The 21537-nt window shown below is 41.0% G+C and overlaps 1 protein-coding gene across 2 annotated transcripts in view; it reads left to right on the top strand.

Annotated features, from left to right (window-relative positions):
- Positions 1 to 21537, top strand: part of LOC149319242 (E3 ubiquitin-protein ligase SH3RF3-like) — a 298180-nt gene that overhangs the window by 185333 nt on the left and 91310 nt on the right. For both annotated transcript variants that reach the window (XR_016280167.1, XM_089511353.1), the window contains exons 2-3: positions 2792 to 3067; positions 17954 to 18049. Coding sequence is in view for 1 of the 2 variants with exons in the window: in XM_089511353.1 (XP_089367479.1) it covers positions 2792 to 3067; positions 17954 to 18049 (372 nt within the window). In the remaining variant the exon portion in view is untranslated. The remainder of the gene's footprint in view (positions 1 to 2791; positions 3068 to 17953; positions 18050 to 21537) is intronic.

The raw sequence follows: 21537 nt of genomic DNA, 5'->3' as shown, positions 1-21537 counted from the left end.
CTGGTCTAGTGTTCTTCCTGACGGACTTTCCCCACTATTGGGAAACCTATTTTTTGAGACAGGGATGAATAGTTAATAATTTTATTTCCATTCCTATAGATAAGAAGAGGAGAGAGAGAGAACTGGAATTAAGCATATACCAGCACTTCTTTGCTTGCCATTAACTATCCACCCTGTTATTTTCCAGATGGAGAATAGTGAGTGGTGTTACTGAAATGCTTTATACAAGATTGTAAGCTGCTCTGTTGCCCTTTAGTCTTGGAAAATGAATAAACTAAAGTAGGCAAAGTGATACTTTTTATTAGGCTAATTCAACCATAAATTAAGTGCAATCACTCAGCTTTTCATCCAGACAAATAAAATAAAATATATACTACTCTAACTTTCTGTTTGACTAATGGAGGCTGGTCCAAACAAAGTCCAGGTATCCACTTTGTGCCTTAAGGATGTTTTTTAAAAAAGAAAGAAAGCAGAAGAAATCTGTAAGAAGGCTAACATGTGCTTTTTGAAAGATGGTAAGCGTATATTAAATTTTCTATGCAAGACAAAGATGAATCAGGGTAGTAAATATATTTTGGAAGTTGAATTTTTACCAGGTCAGATATCTAATGCACAGTTTACATGAGTGTTTGATGTTTTATTGAGCAGTGTATGAAATAAAAGGGAGAGTGGGTACTTGCATGATCAAACGTAGACAGCTAAAAATTTACAAAACTAGGGGATAGAGTCTAAGAAAAAAATCTTTAAATATTTTATTAGCATCAAGCATCAAAAGAAAGTGCATAATTTTCATGAGGGTCATTTTTCTTCTTTGATCCCCCCCCTCTCCGTGTTTTGTGAGGTTTTTTTTCTTAATATGTGGTTGGCCTCATGGCACTGAACAGTGGAAGTTGTAATGATGAACCATGTATCACCATGCAAGGGGGTGACAACATTTGCTAATGATTTTTACAATGGGGTGGCATTGTACCTACTTAATCTGTAGTAAAGAAAACTTTCCCCAGGTGTTATAAATATCCTTTACATACAGTAACTGATTGCCCTTAAGCAAGGATGAGTTTATTCTGCAATAGCAAGATCATTCAGATTATGCATAATAGCAAGATTATGCAATCAGGTTGTTAAAATTATGATCTGAATTATGAATTCTCATATAAAATATGCTGTTTTTTCTATTTTGCATTATTTATTCTACTTCTGCTGATCACAGGAAGAAGCCAAAAACATTGGAGAATATTGAAATATAACCATGTTCAACTACTTTCCCTGGATTCTGGGGTTTTGATAGGCATTACGCATACACTTCCAAACAAATCTTCATGAATTTATAAAAGATACCTTATCATGCAGTCATAATGGAGAGAAACTTATATTTCACCATAAAAGTTGAAAATTGCTAACAAGGTGCCTTCTACATCCAATAACACATTCTGATTGGCATTCTGTTAAAATCATATGTAGGTGTAAGTCTGCTTTACATCTGTGTATGCCTTTTTGTTGTTGTTGTTGGAGAAACTGCTTCGATCTTCCATCCTCTGCAATGAGCAAAACTTCCTCGTCAGACTTACTATTTAGTCTGTGGTTAGCGTAGAGCAGGGGACATCAGAATATCATCTGGCTATGTCCCCATAGAGCCAGCATGGTATACCAGTTTGAGCATAGGGCCAGGATTTTGGAGGTCAGTATTCAGTTCCCTGCTCAGCCATGGAAATCCACTGGCTGACCTTGAGTAAGTCACACACTGAGCCCCAGAAAACCCCAGAATAGGTTTACCTTGGGGTCTCCAGGTCAGAAATTACTTGAAGGCATACTACAAATGTCCCCATAACCAAATCATCACAGCAGATCTCAGCTAATGATGTTATAAATTCTGCATCTGATTACAGGAACATAGGCAAATACTAATCCACTGGCACCAGCCACCGAACAGCTGCAGTGGCTAAATGGTGCAAATTCAGGGGTTGTTTAGAGGAGGGATATGGCTCTGCCTGAAGAACTGTTACTCTGTACTGTGCCGTACAGCAGTGTTTTTCAAAGCTGGATCCTTAAGATGTTTGGGATTTCAGTCCCTAGATGGCCCGGCCAGCATGGGCAGTGGTTAGGAATTCTAGGACTTGAAGTCCCAAGCATCTAGTGGACCAGAATTTGAGAAACATTGTCATACAGGATCTAGGCCCCTGAGAGTATTCCATATTCCTGCTGAATTGTTAATTCCTATAGAATCATAATTTGCACATATCCCTATATTTATACCACACACACACACACACACACACACACACACACTTTAACAAAAACAGGAATTTCCTTTCCCACAAATCCACACATTCCCTATGCTGTTCTGGGACCTTACACCACTTAAGTGAACTTTCTTTGGTTCCTGCTATTACTTGGGATAAGATTTGAGGACAAAGATTTTTTGACTGTGAAATCCACAATTTGGAATAATATCCTGGCAAAACACACTTGAGTAATTAAGTGTGAAGTTGCCTCACTAGGTACTGGTCAGTCAACAAAGCTGGTTTTATTTAAGTAGATTTTTGTAGGTTACACTATGTATATGATTTTATTATGTATAATACTGTTTTAATGCTTCTGTTGATTTTGCTGCAAATGATTGCAGTGTTAGGTTGTGTTTTATTTTGTTTTGCTGTATATTGAGATTTTTTAAAGCTGCATTCTGTAATGTGGTAGAAAGCGCTAGGAGTAAATAAAAATAATATTGTTTTTGAAAGAAAATGTTGTAATTGGTATAATAACAGTAGATTATATCTTTCCTTTTTTGTTGCAGAACTCCTCTCAGCTTCCCTATGGAAAAGCTCTCTATGCTTATGAAGGGAAAGAGCCAGGTGACCTGAAGTTTAACAAAGGAGATATTATTATACTACGTCGAAAAGTTGATGAAAACTGGTATCATGGAGAACTGAATGGAAATCATGGCTTTTTCCCAGCAAGCTACATCCAGTGTATCAAGCCCCTTCCACCAGCTCCACCTCAAGGCAAAGCACTTTATGACTTTGAAATAAAAGACAAGGATCAGGACAAGGACTGTTTGACCTTCACAAAGGTAGAAATGCAACTTTGCTTTAATTTATATGTGCTTCAAAATTTGTTTGATCCAAAGCATTCAAGTTTATGAGAGTTGTTCATGATATGGCCATACTTTATTTATTCAGGGGCATATCACATAGCTGAAGAAGCATTTTGAAGATGAAAAAGGAGGATAAGTCTGAGGAGCCTAAGACTGATTTTAGACTTGCCAGATTATCTTATATAAATAAAAATAAATAACTTTATTTATATACCGCCCTTCGAAACATCAGGGCGGTTAACAGCAATATTCAATACAATTTATAAAAACAATACCATTAAAACAGTAATAAAAGAACTTGTGCCAGATCACAAACAACTGACAGAGGGGGGAAGAGGACTCTCAGGGCAAAGAATCAGGGGTAAGCCTGCTTGAAAAAGAATGTTTTTAGCCCCTTCTTAAATTGGGCCAGGGAGGTTGCTGAACAGAGCTTGATGGGCAGCAAGTTCCAGAGGATGGGGGCCGAGATGGAAAAGGCCCTTCTAGTGGTGTTAACCAATCTAGCCTCCGGAACTCTTAACAAATGCTGCCCGGTGGATCTGAGTGTGCGGGGCGGATTGTACGGAGAGAGGCGGTCCTTTAAGTACCCTGGGCCCAAGCCATTTAGGGCTTTATAGGTTATAACCAACACCTTGTATTGCGCCCGGAAGCGAATAGGCAGCCAATGTAGGTCTTTTAAGACCGGTGTTATATGACTGGTCCTAGATGTATTAGTGACCAGTCTTGCTGCCATATTCTGCACTAATTGCAGCTTCCGGGTATGGTACAAGGGTTGCCCCATGTAGAGCGCATTGCAGAAATCCAACCGAGAGGTTACCAGAGCGTGTACCACTGTTTCTAGGTCCCCCTGGCTCAGGTAGGGACGCAGCTGGCGTATCCGCCGAAGCTGATAACAGGTGCTCCTGACCGTCGCATCCACCTGAGATGTAACGTGGAGCGACGAGTCGAGGAGCACCCCCAGACTGCGTACAGAGTCCCTCACGGGAAGTGTGATCCCATTCAGGACAGGTGGAACCACCGCCATCCCTGGGCCAGGAGAACCTATCACAAGTACTTCCGTTTTTTCTGGATTCAAGCTGAGTCTGTTTTCCCTCATCCAGCCCATTACCGACTCCAGACAGGCCACGAGGGGAGAGATGCCATCCCCGGTCACTGCATCAGTCGGAGACATAGAGAAAATTATTTGGGTGTCATCAGCGTACTGATAACCCCGCGCCCCATGTCTCCGGATGATCTCTCCCAGCGGTTTCATGTAAATGTTGAAAAGCATGGGAGACATAATGGCTCCTTGAGGGACCCCAGATGTTAGGGGTCTCTTGTCGGAGCACACGTCTCCCAGCTGCACCATCTGGAACCTCCCAGAGAGGTAGGACCGGAACCACTGGAGCGCAGTGCCCCCGACTCCCACCTCTACCAGGCGCTCCAGAAGGATACCATGGTCTATGGTATCGAAAGCCGCTGAGATGTCCAAGAGCACCAACAGGGACACGCTTCCCCTGTCAATGCCCAGACGGAGGTCATCGACCAAGGCGACCATGGCATATGAGAGTTAAGATGCTTAAATTCTAGTAGACTGAAAAAAATCTCAGCATAAGAACACAAGATATCAAATGGAACTCCTTGCTATAGCAGTAGTCCTGCAGAACAGCCCCTTTCAGATCAATTTATGTGTTCAAATCACAGAGCCTAGAGACAAGTTCAGTAACAGTGAGCATGAAATTATGAATTCTAGCTCAGATTTCAGTCTGATTGACTGTCAGACATTTTACTGAAAGCATTTGGCAGAGCTTTCTTAGTGGTGGCATCCCAATTATGGAACTGCATGACATAGTGGTTTGAGTGTTGGACTAGGACTCCAGAGACCAGTGTTTGATTCCCCACTTGGCCATGAAACCTACTGGTGGACCTTGGGAAAGTCACTTGCCCTCAGTCTCAAGGGAAGACCTCCTCTGAACAAATATTGCCAAGAAAAGCCCATTACAGGGTTGCCTTAGGATCACCATAAATCAGAAATGACGTGAAGGCACACAACAATAACAGCAACAACTTCTATTAGAAATACAGCTGTTCCCCACATTGTTTTCTTTCAGACACCAGTTAAGAGCATATCTAGCTTTTGGGGAGTAATGTAATCATTAGTTGGTCTTTGACATTTTCCAATTGTAGTGCCTTTTGCCAATTTAGCAAGTATTGGTAATTTATGATTTTACGTATTTGCAATTTTAGAATTATAATTTTGTGATTTTTGTGATTTTAAGCATTTTAGTTAATTTGTGATTTTTAACGACATTGTTGTGCATGAATGTCTGTGTCTGTGGGTCTTATGTAAAACTGTTATGTAAACCCTGAGTTTTTATGAGGAAAGATGCAGTAAAAGTCAAACAAATAGACAGACAAATGCTTCATCAGACTGAAAGCTGGCTGATGTTGAAAACATTCAAAGTCTATTTTAGAAGCATTCAAAGTTTTCTTTGGCCTTTATTACCAGTAGAGCAAAGCCCAAAAAGCATTGCTGTGTTCTTTGTTGCTGTATGTGAGTAATTGCATGAAGCTTAGAATTCAAAGACAAAATGAGGAGCTTCATGTTCAACTAAGTCTGTATATCAGGAGTCTAACATTGAAGTATAATTCTCTTACAGTGTTGGCTATCTATCTAGCTTTAAACCAAAGTGGCACAGTCTTGGGACAGTAGAGTTTAACTCCCCTTGTGTGTGTAAACACAAGGATGGGGAAATTTGGCTGAGAGGGCATGCCACATTATATACATCCCATAATCACATTTCCCATTATATTCTCGCTTTTTGTTATTTCCATCACTACCCATATGTGAACAAACAGTCCACATCTGCTAGAAGGCAGTGCTCAGTCTTCATCAGGCTATAGTTCTTTTGGTGATGTGGTGGGGCTTTCTGTTTAAAAACATTACAGAGCAAGAACCTCTAAACCAGTGGTTCTCAACCTTCCTAATGTCGTGACCCTTTAATACAGTTCCTCATGTTGTGGTGACCTCCAACTATAAAATTGCAGTGTCTCAGTTTCTAAGACTATCGGAAATAAGTGTTTTCTGATGGTCTTAGGCGACCTCTCTGATAGGGTCATTCGACCTTCAAAGGGGTCGCGGCCCGCTGCATGACTATCAAATCTGCTGTTAGAAGTATTGTGATTATACATACTGTTATCCACTGTTAAGAGTGAATTTGTGTTTGGCTAGGAAGATGTCTCAGTGCAGGTACAATTTTCCTCTCATTTTGAGAAAAAGAATTCATCCTGGAAAGCAAAGGAATAAAAAACTGCCATATTCCCAGAAATGGTTACATATTGATTTAATCATATAGCAATGAATTTATAAATGAACATCACTATAAATGCAACTAAAGTAAAGATGGGGTAAAGTGTAGACTTAAAAAAAACACACAAATCTGACTTTCAGTCAATTCCAGTTTTGAAAATAGGCCCCTTTTAGTCATAACTTCTTTGGAATGGGGAACTAGATGAAATTGGCCTCTATTGATGGCCCCTAGATGGAGCTGATGGGTGATGCCCTCAGAAGTCAGGGAGCGGGGGATGGTTTCCAAACCTCTGATAGGTGACTATTCCTGAATCCTCAACATTTCCATTTCTCCAGAGTCATAACTATTGCGGTCAGGAAAATAACTAAACAAATATTTGTGGACTATGGCTCCCCAGATAATAACCAACCAAGAAAATATTTTCATAAGCACAGCTACTAAGTGGTGCGAGGTGCCATGTCTGGCAGTTAAACTGGTGTTTCACAAAAGACTGACAATTGTTTGATGTTTTCATAGGAATACATAAGGATCGTGAATACCAAACAGTTACAGATGTGTAACTCTAGGGAGATTATCACACAGAGGCTTACTATCCTTAAAATGTGACTAGATGCCTTCAAGTTGTTTCTTAGTTATTGTGACTCTAAGGCTAAGGTTCTCATGGCAAGATCATAGGGTTTTCTTGGCAAGATTTGTTCACAGGAATCAAACCCTGGCCTCCAGGTGGAGATTATCGCACTACACTCTTAAAGTGTTATTATACCACTTTAACTGGTCTGAATGTCTCCTGTTGCATTTTAGAGTTTGTAGTTCAGTGAGGCTCTCTGGCTGAATATTCTAAATGCCCCTTCCTAAATTGCAAATCCTAGAATGCAACAGGAAGCAGCCAGAGCAGTTAAAGTGGAATAGTAACACTAAGAGTGCAGTGTGATAAAGTCCAACTCTGAAACCACTACACCATGCTGGCTGTCGAGGTTACACATTCATAACTCCTCAACAGGATTCTGGGCCTAATAGCAACAGCAGCAGCGACAGTTGTTACTACTACTACTGCTACTATTGCCAGGGAATGGGAGAATTCAAAGACATAGCCACATTAGTCTGGAAAATCAGTATGGAAAAGGATCTTGGAGCACCTTTGAGAATAACTGAAAGATAGAAGTTGTTAGCATGAGCTTTCATAGACTTGAGCCTACTTCCTCAGATGAATTTTGAATGGAAAAAGCACTTACCAATTTTTTTGCTTCTGATGCCAGCATAACTCGACTGAACTCTGGACTTGGGTACTGAGTACCTTGCCTTGGTGGAGAAGGGACTTCATTTGGTGCTCCTCCTCAGACAGCAAAATATCTTGGACTAGCCCTGTGTGTTTTACATCCCCAAAGTAACTTTTTGGAGGAAAATTGCAAGTGACTCGGTGCAGATGCTACTTCCTTCCCCCGTGTCTGTTTGTGGTGTCTTTTTCAAATACAAGTCCTGCCCTCCCTGCTCCAGTTAGTGTTATAACTGTTTTCTCATCCATCTTTGATCATGCTCCCATCTCTGTGCATGCTTCTCCCCTCCTTCACCAGTGGTGCTTGTGTTTTGCCTCCGGGACTTTGATTGCGTCTCCTCAGCATTTTGATTCTTTAGTTCCTTTCTCCTTGTACACCCTGTCACCTAGTAACTGTGTCTTTGTCTCTTGTCTGTTGTTTTCTCTGACAGTAGATAATCTATTTCTCATTCTGGAAGTTCACTCTGTCTTTATTTCATCAGCCTTTCCTATGCTAATTGTAGCTATCACCTTACTGATGAAGCTCTTCCTGTTCAGACAGATTTCAGATCCCACACACTGCTAAAGTCAGTCAGCTCAGCTCAGCTTTTCCATGAATGGCCCCCACTATCAACTGCCATTGATATGATTTGTCAGTCAGGGAAATTTTATACTTTAAAATGTTCATTTCTGCTTGATTGAGAAAGAGAGTGAGATTATTTGTGTGCCAGAGACCCTGAGCTGCATTTCAGACTCATTTCCATTAATGACTTTCTGCTGGAATCCGTAGAGCTGCAAGTGTCAAATCCTGCAAGAACAGAATGAGAACCACTGAGCCTTATATTAAAACTGGTTCACCTAAAGTGTCTATATTAATAAATATAATGTATTAGTAATACTGCTTACTGCAAAATAATGCAACTGTTTGTTGAAAGGTAGAATTCAGATCATTTGTCTTCTGGGATGGAATTCTAATCAGAGGCTTCCTCCTAGCCAGTTTTTCTAACACATTTATAGTTTTTCTTTCATGTTCTCATTTGTCATATTTCTGTGTGGCCCTCACAAATTTCTTCCAACAATTATGTCAATAGCAATCAAGTTCAGAATTCCTTTTCAGCTCCCACAACCAACTTTTGTTTTAAATTTATTAATTTATTTCCATCTTTCTTCCAGCATAGAACTCACTCACAATATATGTCAAAACAAATGCTGATAATAATCATAATTTTTGAAACAGAGTTATAAAATGATTAAACCAGCTATCCTATTAAAACTGCACTAATTCAGACAAGTTTAAAAGCATTTACATAACTATAGAAATAAAGATATAGAGCATACAAATACATCCATTAAAATACTCTTCTGCAGTGAATAGTTAATAATCAAATACCTGTTCAAATAAAAAGATATTTGTGTATGTGCCTTCAAATCACCTGTCAGCTTACAGCAATCCCATGAATTTCATAAGCATGTGCTGGACTACCATGTATTGAAATCAATGGGACTTTAATAAAGTGCTTAATTTTAGGTCGCTCACACACTTGTCGTGTGCGTGTGTGTGTGTGCGTGTGCGCGCGCCTTAAAGTCACCTCTTGACTTATGGTGACCCCATTAATTTTATAGGGTATTTTGTAGTCAAGGAATACTCAGAGGTGGCTTACCAGCTCCTTCCTCTGAAATATAGACTACAGCATTGGTATCTGTTGGCGGATTCCCATCTGATTACTAACCAAGACTCACCCTGCTTAGCTTCAAGAATCAGACAGGATCTGGTGCCTTTAGGATATTTACTTGCCAGCAAAAGAAGAGCAGAAAAAAGCCAACATAGCTTCCTATGGAACACAATTTCACAGTCTGTCAGCAGTGTCTGTACAGGCCCTCTCACATATCCTCACCAGATGTTCTTGTAACTGTGGTGGAACCAAGAGAAAACCTTTCCCCAAGGATCCTAAAACACAAACAGGCTAATATGGGAATAAGCTTCTTTTCAGATAGTCTAGCCCAGTCGTTTCCACAGCTTTCATCTTCCATTTGTTTCCCAAGTCACCTCCCAGATTTCCTGACTGTTGACCAAGCTTCATGGGCTTCTGGGAGCTGAAGTCCAAAACATGAAGGATAAATGTTTGGGAACCACTGGTACAGACTCGAGCTGTAAAGGGCTTTATAGGTCAAAATCAATTCAAACTGTGCCAAGAAACAAACTATGTAGTAATCAGTAAACCTGTTGTAACAAAGAAATTACATATCTTCTGTAACTAACCCAAGTTAGCAATTGGCAACAGCATTTTGAATTCATTGAAACTCCCAAACAATTTCCAAAGGCAACCCAATTTGGAGTATGTTACCATAATCCAAATGAGATGTAATCAAGGTATATGTGCAACCATGGCCATATATTTATTTATTTATGATATATTTTTTGAAATGCAGGGTAATAATAATAATAATAATAATAATAATACAGTAGAGTCTCGATTATCCAACCTTCGATTAGCCAACATTCCGGAATATCCAACGTCGCTGCTCCATGATTTCTTTACATTTTCAGAGGACTGAACTGTTTATACAGTACATATTGTACATCACAATGTTGATCAGTGATTTCTTTACATTTTTAGAGGACTGTTTATACATTACAATGTTATTCCTATAATGTTACTGCAACGTTATTTTTACTGTTACTGCAATAAAACTTCAATATGTTTGCAATTCATAGTGATTTCAAGGCTTTTCTTGGACCCTCCGGATTATCCAACGTTTTCAGCTATCCAACTATCAGCCCACCCATTTATAGTGGATAATTGAGACTCTACTGTAATAGGATTTTCAGTGCACCCGCGTTATACGCGGGCATGCTTTACGTGGACTTGAGCATACGCGGTCAACCTGCAGGGAATGTGCGGGGCACAAGTGGCGGCGTGTCCCATTCAAATGAATGGGGCGTGCGCCCATGGCGCCCCGCACGCTCCTGCACCGCTGCACATGAGCCCCATTCAAATGAATGGGGCTTGAGCATAGGCAGAATTCGACTTACGCCGGGGGTCCAGAACAAATGCCCCGCGTAAGTCAAGGGCCCACTGTATTTATATGCCGCCCAATCACTGGGAATCCAGGCTGCTTACAACAGAGGGGATAATGGACGATTCCCTGTCCTCAGGCTTACAATCTAAAAAGACATGACACAAAAGGAGAAGGGAATGGTGAGGTGGGGAGGGGATTAAGTCCAGCATTCTTCTCTCCCTCTGAGGCCTGGACCGAGGCAGATGGACTGGAGGGAGGGCTCTTTTTCTTAATTGAGGCCGGGCCCGATGGTGTTGGGCCTGTCCTTTCACTCCCTCCCAGGCCAGAAAATGACAGTTGGAAGGAGGGAGAGGAAGGCTCTTCCTCTTCAGGCTCGATGGCGTTGGGCCTGCCCTTTCACTCACTCCCAGGCCAGAAGATGACAGTTGGAAGGAGGGAGGGGAGGGCTCTTCCTCTTCAGGCCTGATGGCATTGGGCCTGTCCTTTCACTCCCTCCCAGGCCAGAAGATGACAGTTGGAAGGAGGGAAGGGAGGGCTCCTCGTCTTCAGGCCCAATGGCACTGGGCCTGCCCTTTCACTCCCTCCCAGGCCAGAGGATGACAGTTGGAAGGAGGGGGGGGGCTAATATTATGTATTTATTTATTTATTTATTTATTTATTTATTTATTTCCTACCTTTCTCCCAAGATATGACATTGCCAGGATGTGCTGTCCTGGACCTTTTCCCAAAAGGGTTGTTTTTTTTTTTTTGGGGGGGGGGGTAGGGTTTTTTACGTGACCTAGAATAACTGAACTGAAGGAGAGAGTTTTGTTTGTTTATTCCACACTTCAGTTTGAAAAAAGCCCAAACAACTTACAGATGAACAGAAATAAAGACAAGTGAGTTCCTATTTCTGGTATAAATCTGAAAGACTTTATTCCACAGGCAAGTATTCTGCATCCAGAACTTACAAGGGCTGAACAGACTGCCAAATGGTGCATCTTACAAAAAAAGAAAAGGGAAATGGAAAGAAAAACCAACAGTAGGCAGAAGTCCATTTCTGATTTTGAAATACTGGTATTTGTTTACATCAACAGTGCAGGGATGAGGACTCTGACCTATTTAAAAAGTTAATTAATATTTTTGGATAGACTTCCAGGAGAGTCACTTCACCCTCTTTAGCCTAAATGGGCAATTCAGTCTGGAGTTTGGAGGGATCAAGGGTTTCAAATGTTTTGGGGGGTTGAAAAGACTTTAGAGGAAGAAACAGCAAAAGGAATTGGGTTTTCACTATGCTGATGATGTGCCCATGATTGCATTCCATTTTCAGCTTCTCCCTGATAGAATGGCTGCTGTCCGGTGACTGTTGAGAGAGGGAAAGAGCCATGTCAATTGCAGCATATCAGATTTCTTGGGCCTGCCACTGTGTCTTAGATGTCTATCTGCACCTTAGATAGTGTCTTAGATGCCACTGTGTACAGACCAGCACTTTGTGCTGGCCTGTGGGCGGAGTCATGGCACAGTGTCCTAACGCTAGATGCCCTAATTCTTCATCATAGTGCAATTCTGGCGCTGCATCCAGATGATGCAGCACTGAAGGGGCGCCATACAGTCGTGCTGCTGCGGCTATGGCTCCCTATGTGCTCTCCAGAGGCCAGATCAGGGCCATGGTGTGAGGTTGCCGCAGCCCCAATCTGACCAGGAAAGGGGTGGCTACATGCCGCTCCTTAGGAGTTTTTCACAGGGGAACTTATATGCTTCCATCCCAAAAATGGTTAAAGTGCTGGCATTCCAGAAAAGCAAGCCCATTTGCTAATGCTTATCACATGGATAGCACCGGCTCTGTTGCAAGCCAGCTTGGGGCCTCCTTGCCCTGCCCCACTTCAGCTCCAGAGGCCAGGAAATTCCTGAATAAGGGCCGCTGCCTCAGCCTCGCCCACTCCTCCGGGGGTCTCTTCCTGACTCCTCTCCTCCTCCTCCTCCTCCTTCCTTTCCCGGCCTCTGGAACTGAAGTGGGGCCAGGGCAAGGAGGCCCCAGGCCAGCTTGCAAGAGAGCCGGTGGGGAAGGAGGAGGAGAGGGACACGGAGTGCTGCCACCACTGCAAATCACACTCTCTCAGCCAGAGAGAGGAGGAGGAGGAGGCAGAGAAGGGCCCAGGAGCGCTCTGGTCAGACTCTCCGCCGGTGAGGCTGCTGAGGGCAGGTAGAGAATAGGATCATGGAGATTGTAGTGTATTTCTTACTAAGGCAATCCAAGACCAATTGATACATGCATTTCATAACAGGCAAATGTGGATTGACTGCAAATTTGGAGTGGAACAGGATTTATAACTTCGATAGTTTACCGAATTTAACTATTTTTGGGATGCCTCATGATTGTGTTTACATCAAGGCTAGATTGCATTCGACGTCGTTTGATAATCTCGTGTGAGATAACATGAAACCCCATAATTGATTCCGGATTGACCCTGGGATACACTTCCAATTTTCTCTGTGTGAAACAGTCCTTGGGGCAATCTGTATAGCCCCTCACTGAAGACATTCTACTTTGCTTGTTTGTTTACACATACAGGAGTGTAGGCATACAAGGCTTGTTTCTTGGTTTATTGAGCCAAGATATGTTCCTCCACCTCCTCCATATAGCCACTGGCTTACATGAAGAGACATTTCCAAGACTAAACTGAGTCATTAGCTACTTATCTGTTTTAGCCATGTATCTGGTCAAGCATGGACTCCCAAGTTCCAGGTACTTTCATTCTCAGTTCAGAAGAACATTTAATATCCAGAGAATTAGTCATTAGTGCTACTGCCATACAGTGCCAGGTAATTCATATAGTGCCACTGACCAAATTTAGAACCAGGAGAGAGCAAGAAGATGACCGCAGCCCAAATGACCTAAGCAGAATTACAGTCAGCCCTCCTTATCCACGGAATTTTTATCCACGGATTCAAGCATTCACGGCTTGAAAATATTTTTAAAAAGTATACATTCCAAATAGTAAACCTTGATTTTCCATTTTATATGAGAGACACCATTTTCATTTTCCATTGTATTTAATGGGACTTGAGCATCCCCGGATTTTGGTATCCACGGGGGGGTCCTGGAACCAAACTGCAGCAGATAACAAGGGCCCACTGTATTATCCTTTTTTATTCATAATGATCATGCATGATGAGAATACTAGTTTTAGGCCCGTAATCATTTATCTTGATGGGAATGCTTCTTTCTTCATGGTTATGGATGGGTGTGCATTGTTATAACCAGCTGGCAAATAATGATGATAGTGACAGCAGAACAGTATGTGCCACGATGCCATTCTGCCATCATTGAAACCATTCCATTACTCAACTTGGCTATACTTTCTCAATAAAATGCCACCAATGATTTTATTAAATGCTGTTTCATGTGATGTAATTGCATTTAAGACATAATTTCATGTAATTTTTTTCTATTAATAAAGCTGTGTTACTCCCTTCCGCTCCATAAGAGGGAAAAAAAAATCAATCTTGATTGAAGTGATTGATTTTCAACATAGCTTCTGGCAGTGGTTATAAAATGGAATTGCTCATCTTTAACAATACTCTTGAAAAGATTGTCAGACAATGACTCTTTCTGAGACATTTTAGCCACAAGACACAGAAGAAAGCACATAACATATCATTGCAAAACAATGGAAGACGGGTTTTGGAGTAACGATTTCCAGGCACTGCTGTACGGAAATCGATGGACTGTGTGTCAAATAGCAAGTAGTGCAGAAAGATTAAGTAGGAGTTCATCAGATATGTAGCAATTTTGGAGGCATGCATGAATTGATTTATTTAATAAATTCATGCCCTGCCTTGCAGCGCAAGAAATCCTACCAAGGCATCTTATAATGGTTTGAAAACAAAGGGTTCATACCAAGAGTCTATTAGGCCTAGGATCCTAAACTAGCCAGCCAGATGTTTCCCAGATGCCCAAAGCAGGGCATGAAAACAGTATGTTTGTCCCTCACTAGCAGAGATATATGACCTCTGAACCTGTAGGTGTATAGCTGTTGACTGACCTGATTATTACAGCCATGATCCAGTGGAGATATTCTGCAGGTGGTATTTCTTCTATCACCAGAACTGAATGAGGGCAATGCCCTCTGTCCCCATAGCCATTTTCTTTCAAAACCTGCCCCAGCAGGCTGAAAATCTTGACAAGAGGATGGCTGAGGAACAAACTCTTATAATTCCAGCAGCTGGGTGCTAGCAGGACATGGGATTTAGTTCACCATTTTGAATCATTCTCTTTTAATGTTAGTGAGAAAACAAGAAACCAACTGGAACAAGGAGAACTCACCCATCAGATTCAGAGCTTAAGAAAGTTATTTTCTTGCATATCATGTAAAGAATCCCCCAGTGAACTCATTCTGCATAGTCTCTAGGAATCTGTAGAGCAGATCATGGCTGAATATATGCCACATTTCCCCAGCAAGTACAGAATGTAACATTGGATGAAGCTTCTCGGTTTTCTTTCTTCCTTTCTTTGCTAATTGTGTCAACCTATAGAACTTAAAGATATAGCCATTTTAGTCTGTAGAATCAGTATGTGGAGGGATCTTGTAGCACCTTTGAGACTAATCTCCCTCAGTGGAGTGGGGCTCTATTGATTGATCGATTCTTTTATAGTCTCCAATATCAACCTCTAGAACTGTTTCCCTTTCATGTCTTCAACCCTCAAAACTTTCAAATACTTGTTCATTCATTCATTAGAGTACTTATACCCCGCCCTTCAGCCCTAAAGGCTATCAGAGCGGCTTACAATTATTATTTTTAATTAGATAGTTCCCTGCCCTCAGGCTTACATTCTAAAAAGACACGACACAAAAGGAGAAGGGAATGGTGGTGGGAAAGGGGATCAGATCCAGCAGTTCTTCTCTCCCTCTGCAGTCTCAGAAGGAAGCAGGATCAGATGATTTGTGTTGTTCTTTCTTGGCCTGCATAGTTTCGTGTCCTGAGTAGGACTCTTCCAACTCTACGATTCTACGATTCTATGATTCTGTTCTAAAATGTGAACACTGCAAAACTGGAAAATTTAGGCTGCAATCCTATTTTATACATTCGTCTGGATTTCAATGAGACTGTACATTTACTGCGGTGACACTGACTTTTGAATAAGCATAATCAAAATTTTACTTTTGGTGTGGAAGAGTTGGTGCAGAATCTGCTAGGAAGGAGACTGGAAAAAAATAAAATAAAACTTGTCATCCCTTGCTCCAACACAAAATGTACTTCATACTAAAGAATATGGATTGCCAGATGCATAATTTTAATTTCTGTTAGTATGAAGTAGTCATAAGCTCTGAGAAATCCATGTCAGTCATTTGTGTTTACATTATTAGTGTGAGAGCAGAGTGACAAGTGTTCTCACATCTGCTATCTCACATATAATGTGACATCCAAATCTGCTCTCAGTGAGAAAAGGACATGGAGTGATCCATAGAATTTCTCAGTCTGATGCTCAAAGGCATGCTACAACACTGGCAACAGCTGTGCTTTTCTCCTACAAATTGCGCTTTCTGTGTGCCAGTAAACGTCATCCCACTGACTTCTCCTTCTGCATATATATGCAAATCACACAGCTGCAGTAAGAGTGGAAATTTGGGCAGGTACCACTTAGTCATTGGACTTTTAATGTTTTCAAACAAAAGAAAAAAAATCTTTCTGCAATTTAGTTTTTTGTTGCATGATTTATGATTGCATTTTTCACAAGCAGGCAGCTGAGGCAGTAATCCTGGGAAAGGAAGGTCCATAAATTGAAGTTAGTCCTGATAATTGAGGGTCAAGAGCAATAAGGTTGGTGGGCAAAGCCACAGAGCAGAAGCCAACAAGTGATCTTGGCAACTCCTGGAGATAATTCTTTTGTGTATCCTAGACATGACATGAGGCTGAGTGCTTTCCAACAGGCGATTCCACTGACCATTCCCATTTCTACTTAGCTAGCTGTAGTGGTAGTTTAGTGCCTGCTTCACTGTAACTGCGAGCAATATTTTTCTCAACATTTTATAAATATATTTTTATACATAACCAAATTTAAATGACCCATCATACCCATCCCTTCACTGGAGCAAGGGGGTGGAGAGTGATAAGATAAAGGTATAATTTAAAGATATAGCTGTGTTAATCTATAGAATCAGTATATAGCATCTTGTAGCACCTTTGAGATGAACTGAAAGAAAGAAGTTGGCAGCTTGATCTCTTGTAAACTTCAGTGTACTTCCCCAGATACCTAAATGCATCTGAGAAAGTAGCCTTATGTCTACAAAAGCTCATGCTTCCAACTTCTTTCTTTCAGTTAGTCTCAGAGATGAAGACTTCATAGAGATGAAGTATATATTCTCTATGAAGTATAATTACTTTGTATTTTCCCATTTGACATTTTAGAAATTTCCTGTACCCACCAGAATTGGTGAAATGCAATATGGTCTAGTTTTATATATAATACGATTGATGAGCTTCCTTTATATCACATAGCTTTTAATAAAGTAGTCTCTCATGGCCTAAAATATCATGTAGCAATCCACAATCAAGGAAATGTATTAACCCCGTTATGTACAGGTTGGTCCATTCCTTTTTCATGGAGGAAGGATTTAATAAAATTGGCTGCATTCTCTACAAGGTAAGACTCTGTAGACTTATCAAGACAGCATACAGGAGCTTTTTTCAACATGGCAACATACAGATATTTAGAGATATAGCTGTGTTAGTCTGGAATATCAGTATGCAAAGGGATCTTGTAGCACTTTTGCGACTAAAGAAGTTACAGCATAAGCTTTCACAGATTTCCTCAAATGCAAGTCTATGAAAGCTTATGCTATAACTTCATTTGCACAGTTAGTCTCAAAGGTGCTGCAAGATCCCTTTGCAAACTAACATACAGATATGTTAGAACACAACCCTTTAACATCTCACCCAACCCAGACAAAGGCCATGTGGAGTTATAGTCCAACATTCCTAGAAGGCTCCAGGTTGGAGAAAGCTGGCATTCACACTCTACACTAAGAATTCAAATTCCTATTTTGCAGTGGCTAAACATAGCTGTAGTCTTCCCATTACTTTCATAATTGGAAAGTAGCTTGGAAAGTGTAGCCAGTCATGTTTCATCTGGCAAACAAAACAAAATAAAACAAAGTTTGTTGTTGAAAGTTATTTCTTTTGTTTTGCTCTGTGGGAGGTTATGGAATGCTTTCCAAAAAATCAGTTTTTTCCACCATAGAAACAGGAACAAGTAAAGTGTGCTTATTTTTACCTTTTGTATATAATATCTTGTAATTTCTTTATTTGTCTTTTTAGGATGAAATTTTAACTGTCATCAGGAGAGTAGATGATAACTGGGCAGAAGGAATGTTGGGAGATAAAATTGGAATATTTCCTATTCTCTATGTGGAGGTAAGTTCATGTTGCCTTATATTGGTTTGTTGAGAGTCAATTATAAGGTGTGTAATTTTGGCATCTCTGAATTATAAATGACAAAATGAAGGCTGGCGTCCTGTTCAGTAATTATAATGTTGTACGCCTGACTGTAGGAGAAAGGCAGAATATAAATCCTGGAAATAAATAAATAAATAAAATAATTATAGTAGATCATTCTTATGGACATTCCATCATAGCAATGACTGAAAACTTACCTTTTAGAGCATGCAACCCCATTAAAAAAGGAATTTCTGAGGTGCTGACATAATTGACGTGCGACAGTGCACCAATGGTGCATTCATGGCGTCCACTGCACGCACCAAAAAGAACCTTTCAGCGTGTTCTTTTTGGTGCGAAGGGAGGCCACGCGGTTTGGCTGGTGCAGCCTCCCTCAGGAGTAAAAACGGGTGGCTCCAGCCCGCCTTTTCGGGGCAGTTTGTTGAGCCCTGTAGTTATGGAGACATAGAAACTTTATTGTAGATACATCTCCCAATCCAAGACCTCAGCTGTAGTCTCTTTGGTGTGGCCTAAATTGCAAAGTATACACAGGTGCCCCTAAGCCTGGACCAGAAGATCTGGGGCTCTGCAAGCCCCTATATGCAGTTGCCATATAGCATATATACATAGCTCATATACAGAGAGAGAGAAAGAGAGAATGTCCACTACTGTCTTCATTTCATGCTTGCTCTTTATTGTATTTAGTTTTCTTATTTCCATCTCATCTTTCTCTCAGAACTAGGATTGAAAAAGTGATTTGCAAAAGGATTAAATTTAAAAAGTAAATCAGGTAAAAGTTCTTTCCTTAGCAATCAGTCAGTTGGCAAAAGCCCATCTGAAGAAAAAGTTTTTGCCAGCTGATAGAAGAACAATAGGGAGGCAACCATCCTGGCTTTCTTGAAAGAGAGTTTCGTAGCAGGAGAACACACACCAAGAAAACCCACCATTTTCCTTCTTTCCTTTTCATTCCCCCTTACCTGAAATGGCACTGCTTCTTTCTCTTTTCTTCTTTCAAATTTTAGAAAACATCAGATGGGCTAGGACTTTAATATTATCATGGGTTCTCTATGATTATTATTATGTTTATTTACACCCACCTTCTTCCCAGTACAGGGGGGCTCAAGGCGGCTAACAAATTTAAAACAGTATAAGTTAAAACAGTATAAAACATTAACAATACAAAGTTTAAAAAACAATTAAACAATTCAAACAATTAAAAACATTCCATTATTAAAATTAAAACATTTAAAACTCTTTAAAATAAAAACAAAACAGCAAACATATCAATAAGCAAAGGCCTGGCAGCATAAATACATTTTTATCTGCCATTAAAAAGAAAGCAAAGATTGTGCCATCTAGATAGGGAGTCCCACAGCCTGAGAGCAGCCACTGAGAAGGCCCTCTCTCTTGTTCCCACCAAACATGCCTGAGAGGGTAGTGGGATGCTCTCAATATTCTGGGCAACTCATATTTCCTTTCTGGATAATCTCAGTATTCTGTGGGGCTCGTATAGGGAGATATGGTCCCTCAAATAGCCTGGACCCAAGCCGTATAGGGCTTTATAGGTCAAAACCAGCACTTTGAATTGTGCCCAGAAATGGACTGGTAGCCAATGGACCTGTTGCAACAAGAGAGTTGTATGTTCTCTGTAGCCAACTCTGGTTAACAGCCTGGCTGCAGCTCTTTGGACCAACTGAAGTTTCTGAGCACTTTTCAAAAGCATCCTCATATAGAGTGCATTACAGTAATCCAGAAAGTAATAATAATAATATGATTTATTTATAGCCCACCTTTTCTCAAGGAATCAAGGCAGGTTACAACATCCTAAAAACCATACAATGCAATAGAATAAAATATCAGTTACCATTAAAACAAGTCCCCCCCCCCCACCCAATTAAAAAATTACAATCAAGGAACTAAAGTAAATAAAAATAAATACAGTGCGTCCACGCCATGCACAGACACATTTTACGCAACTTCCAGCTTACTCAGAAGCCGCACGGGGAGTAAAACAATGGCGTATGTGGCTGTGGCACATGCGCACCATGCTGCCACATACATACACCCCATTATTTCCTATGTGGCTCAAGCATAGGTGGATTTCCCCTTACACTGTATAATAAAAGACAAAGAGGGACAGGATAGTCTATATTTGCAGGGCAGAAAGGTGACTTGCTGGGGGGGGGGGAGGGGGGTTGACTAATTAGGAAAGGCCTGCCGAAAGAGATCCATCTTTATGGCCTTTATAAAGATCCTCAAGGTGGTAATATGGCAGATCTCCTTCGGCAGGTCATTCCATAGTCCAGGAGCAGTGGCAGGCATCCCAGCGATGGGATGTAACCAAAGCATGTACCACCATGGCCAGATCTGACTTCTCCAGGAACAGGCACAATTGATGCACGAGTTTTAGCTGTGCAAAAGCACTCCTGGTCACCACTAAAACCTGGGCTTCCGGGCTCAGTGCTGAATCCAGAAGTACCCCCAAACTACGAACCTGAGTTTTCAGGGGAAGTGTAATCCCATCTAACACAGACTGAATCCCTATTCCCAGATCTGTCTTTCAATTGACCAGGAGCACCTCTGTCTTGTCTGGATTAAGCTTTGTTTGCTCTCATCCAGTCCATTACAGCGACCAGACATCAGTTTAGGACAGAAACATCTTCTTTGGAATTAGGTGGAAAGGAGTGATAGAGCTAGATATCATCAATGTACAGGTGACACCTTACTCCAAAACTCCAGATGACTTCTCTCAGCAGTTTCATGCAGATGTTAAAAAGCATAGGAGACAGGATTGAGCCCTGAGGGACCTGTGGGTCCAGAGGCATGATGGAGAAATCAAGATGCCAGCTGCTCTGCAGGATAGCTGCCTTTTTCTCCCTAAAAGCTGAAAGAAAGAAAAGCAGCTAAAGGCAGTGATAAGGAGAGGACAGGAAGCACTGGAGAGGGAGGAGGGAAAGAAAGAGAAGTAGAAAGCGGGGAAGCAGAGCTTCAAAAAAGAGCAAGAGACAGATCACCATGAAGCATTTAGACAACAAGGCAATTGAAAGAATAGAAATTACAAGAGGTTTGCTGTGGGGCTGCCTATTAACAGTGATGTAAAATCAAGTTGATTGACTTGGACTTAATTGCTTCAGTGATTCAATTTGGACTCAGCTCGACAATAAATAGTGTACTGACTTGATTTGACTTGCAATTGTATGTTTTAGCAACTGACTTGCTGGCATCATTCACTTGGAGTAGCAGGCAAGATTTCCTCTCAGAACACAGGGCACATTTCTTGGAGGGAAACCACAAATGCATTTGGGAATGGGCTTGAGAAAGAAGGTTCCTTCTAACACTTTTGTAAAGCTGTAAAAGGCTCCTCTGATGTTCAGTAGTGAAATGCTGTCAAGCAGAGCAGACCTCAGCTCATTGCTTGACATGGTTGCTGTTCCCCTCCAAATGTTCACAACACACTAAAAAGAAAG

Source organism: Sceloporus occidentalis, unplaced genomic scaffold (genome assembly GCF_023333645.1).
Source record: "Sceloporus occidentalis isolate IW3139 unplaced genomic scaffold, rSceOcc1.0.p SCAF_2, whole genome shotgun sequence".
NCBI classification, from domain to species: domain Eukaryota; kingdom Metazoa; phylum Chordata; class Lepidosauria; order Squamata; family Phrynosomatidae; genus Sceloporus; species Sceloporus occidentalis.
This window is presented reverse-complemented; position numbering and strand designations above follow the sequence as displayed.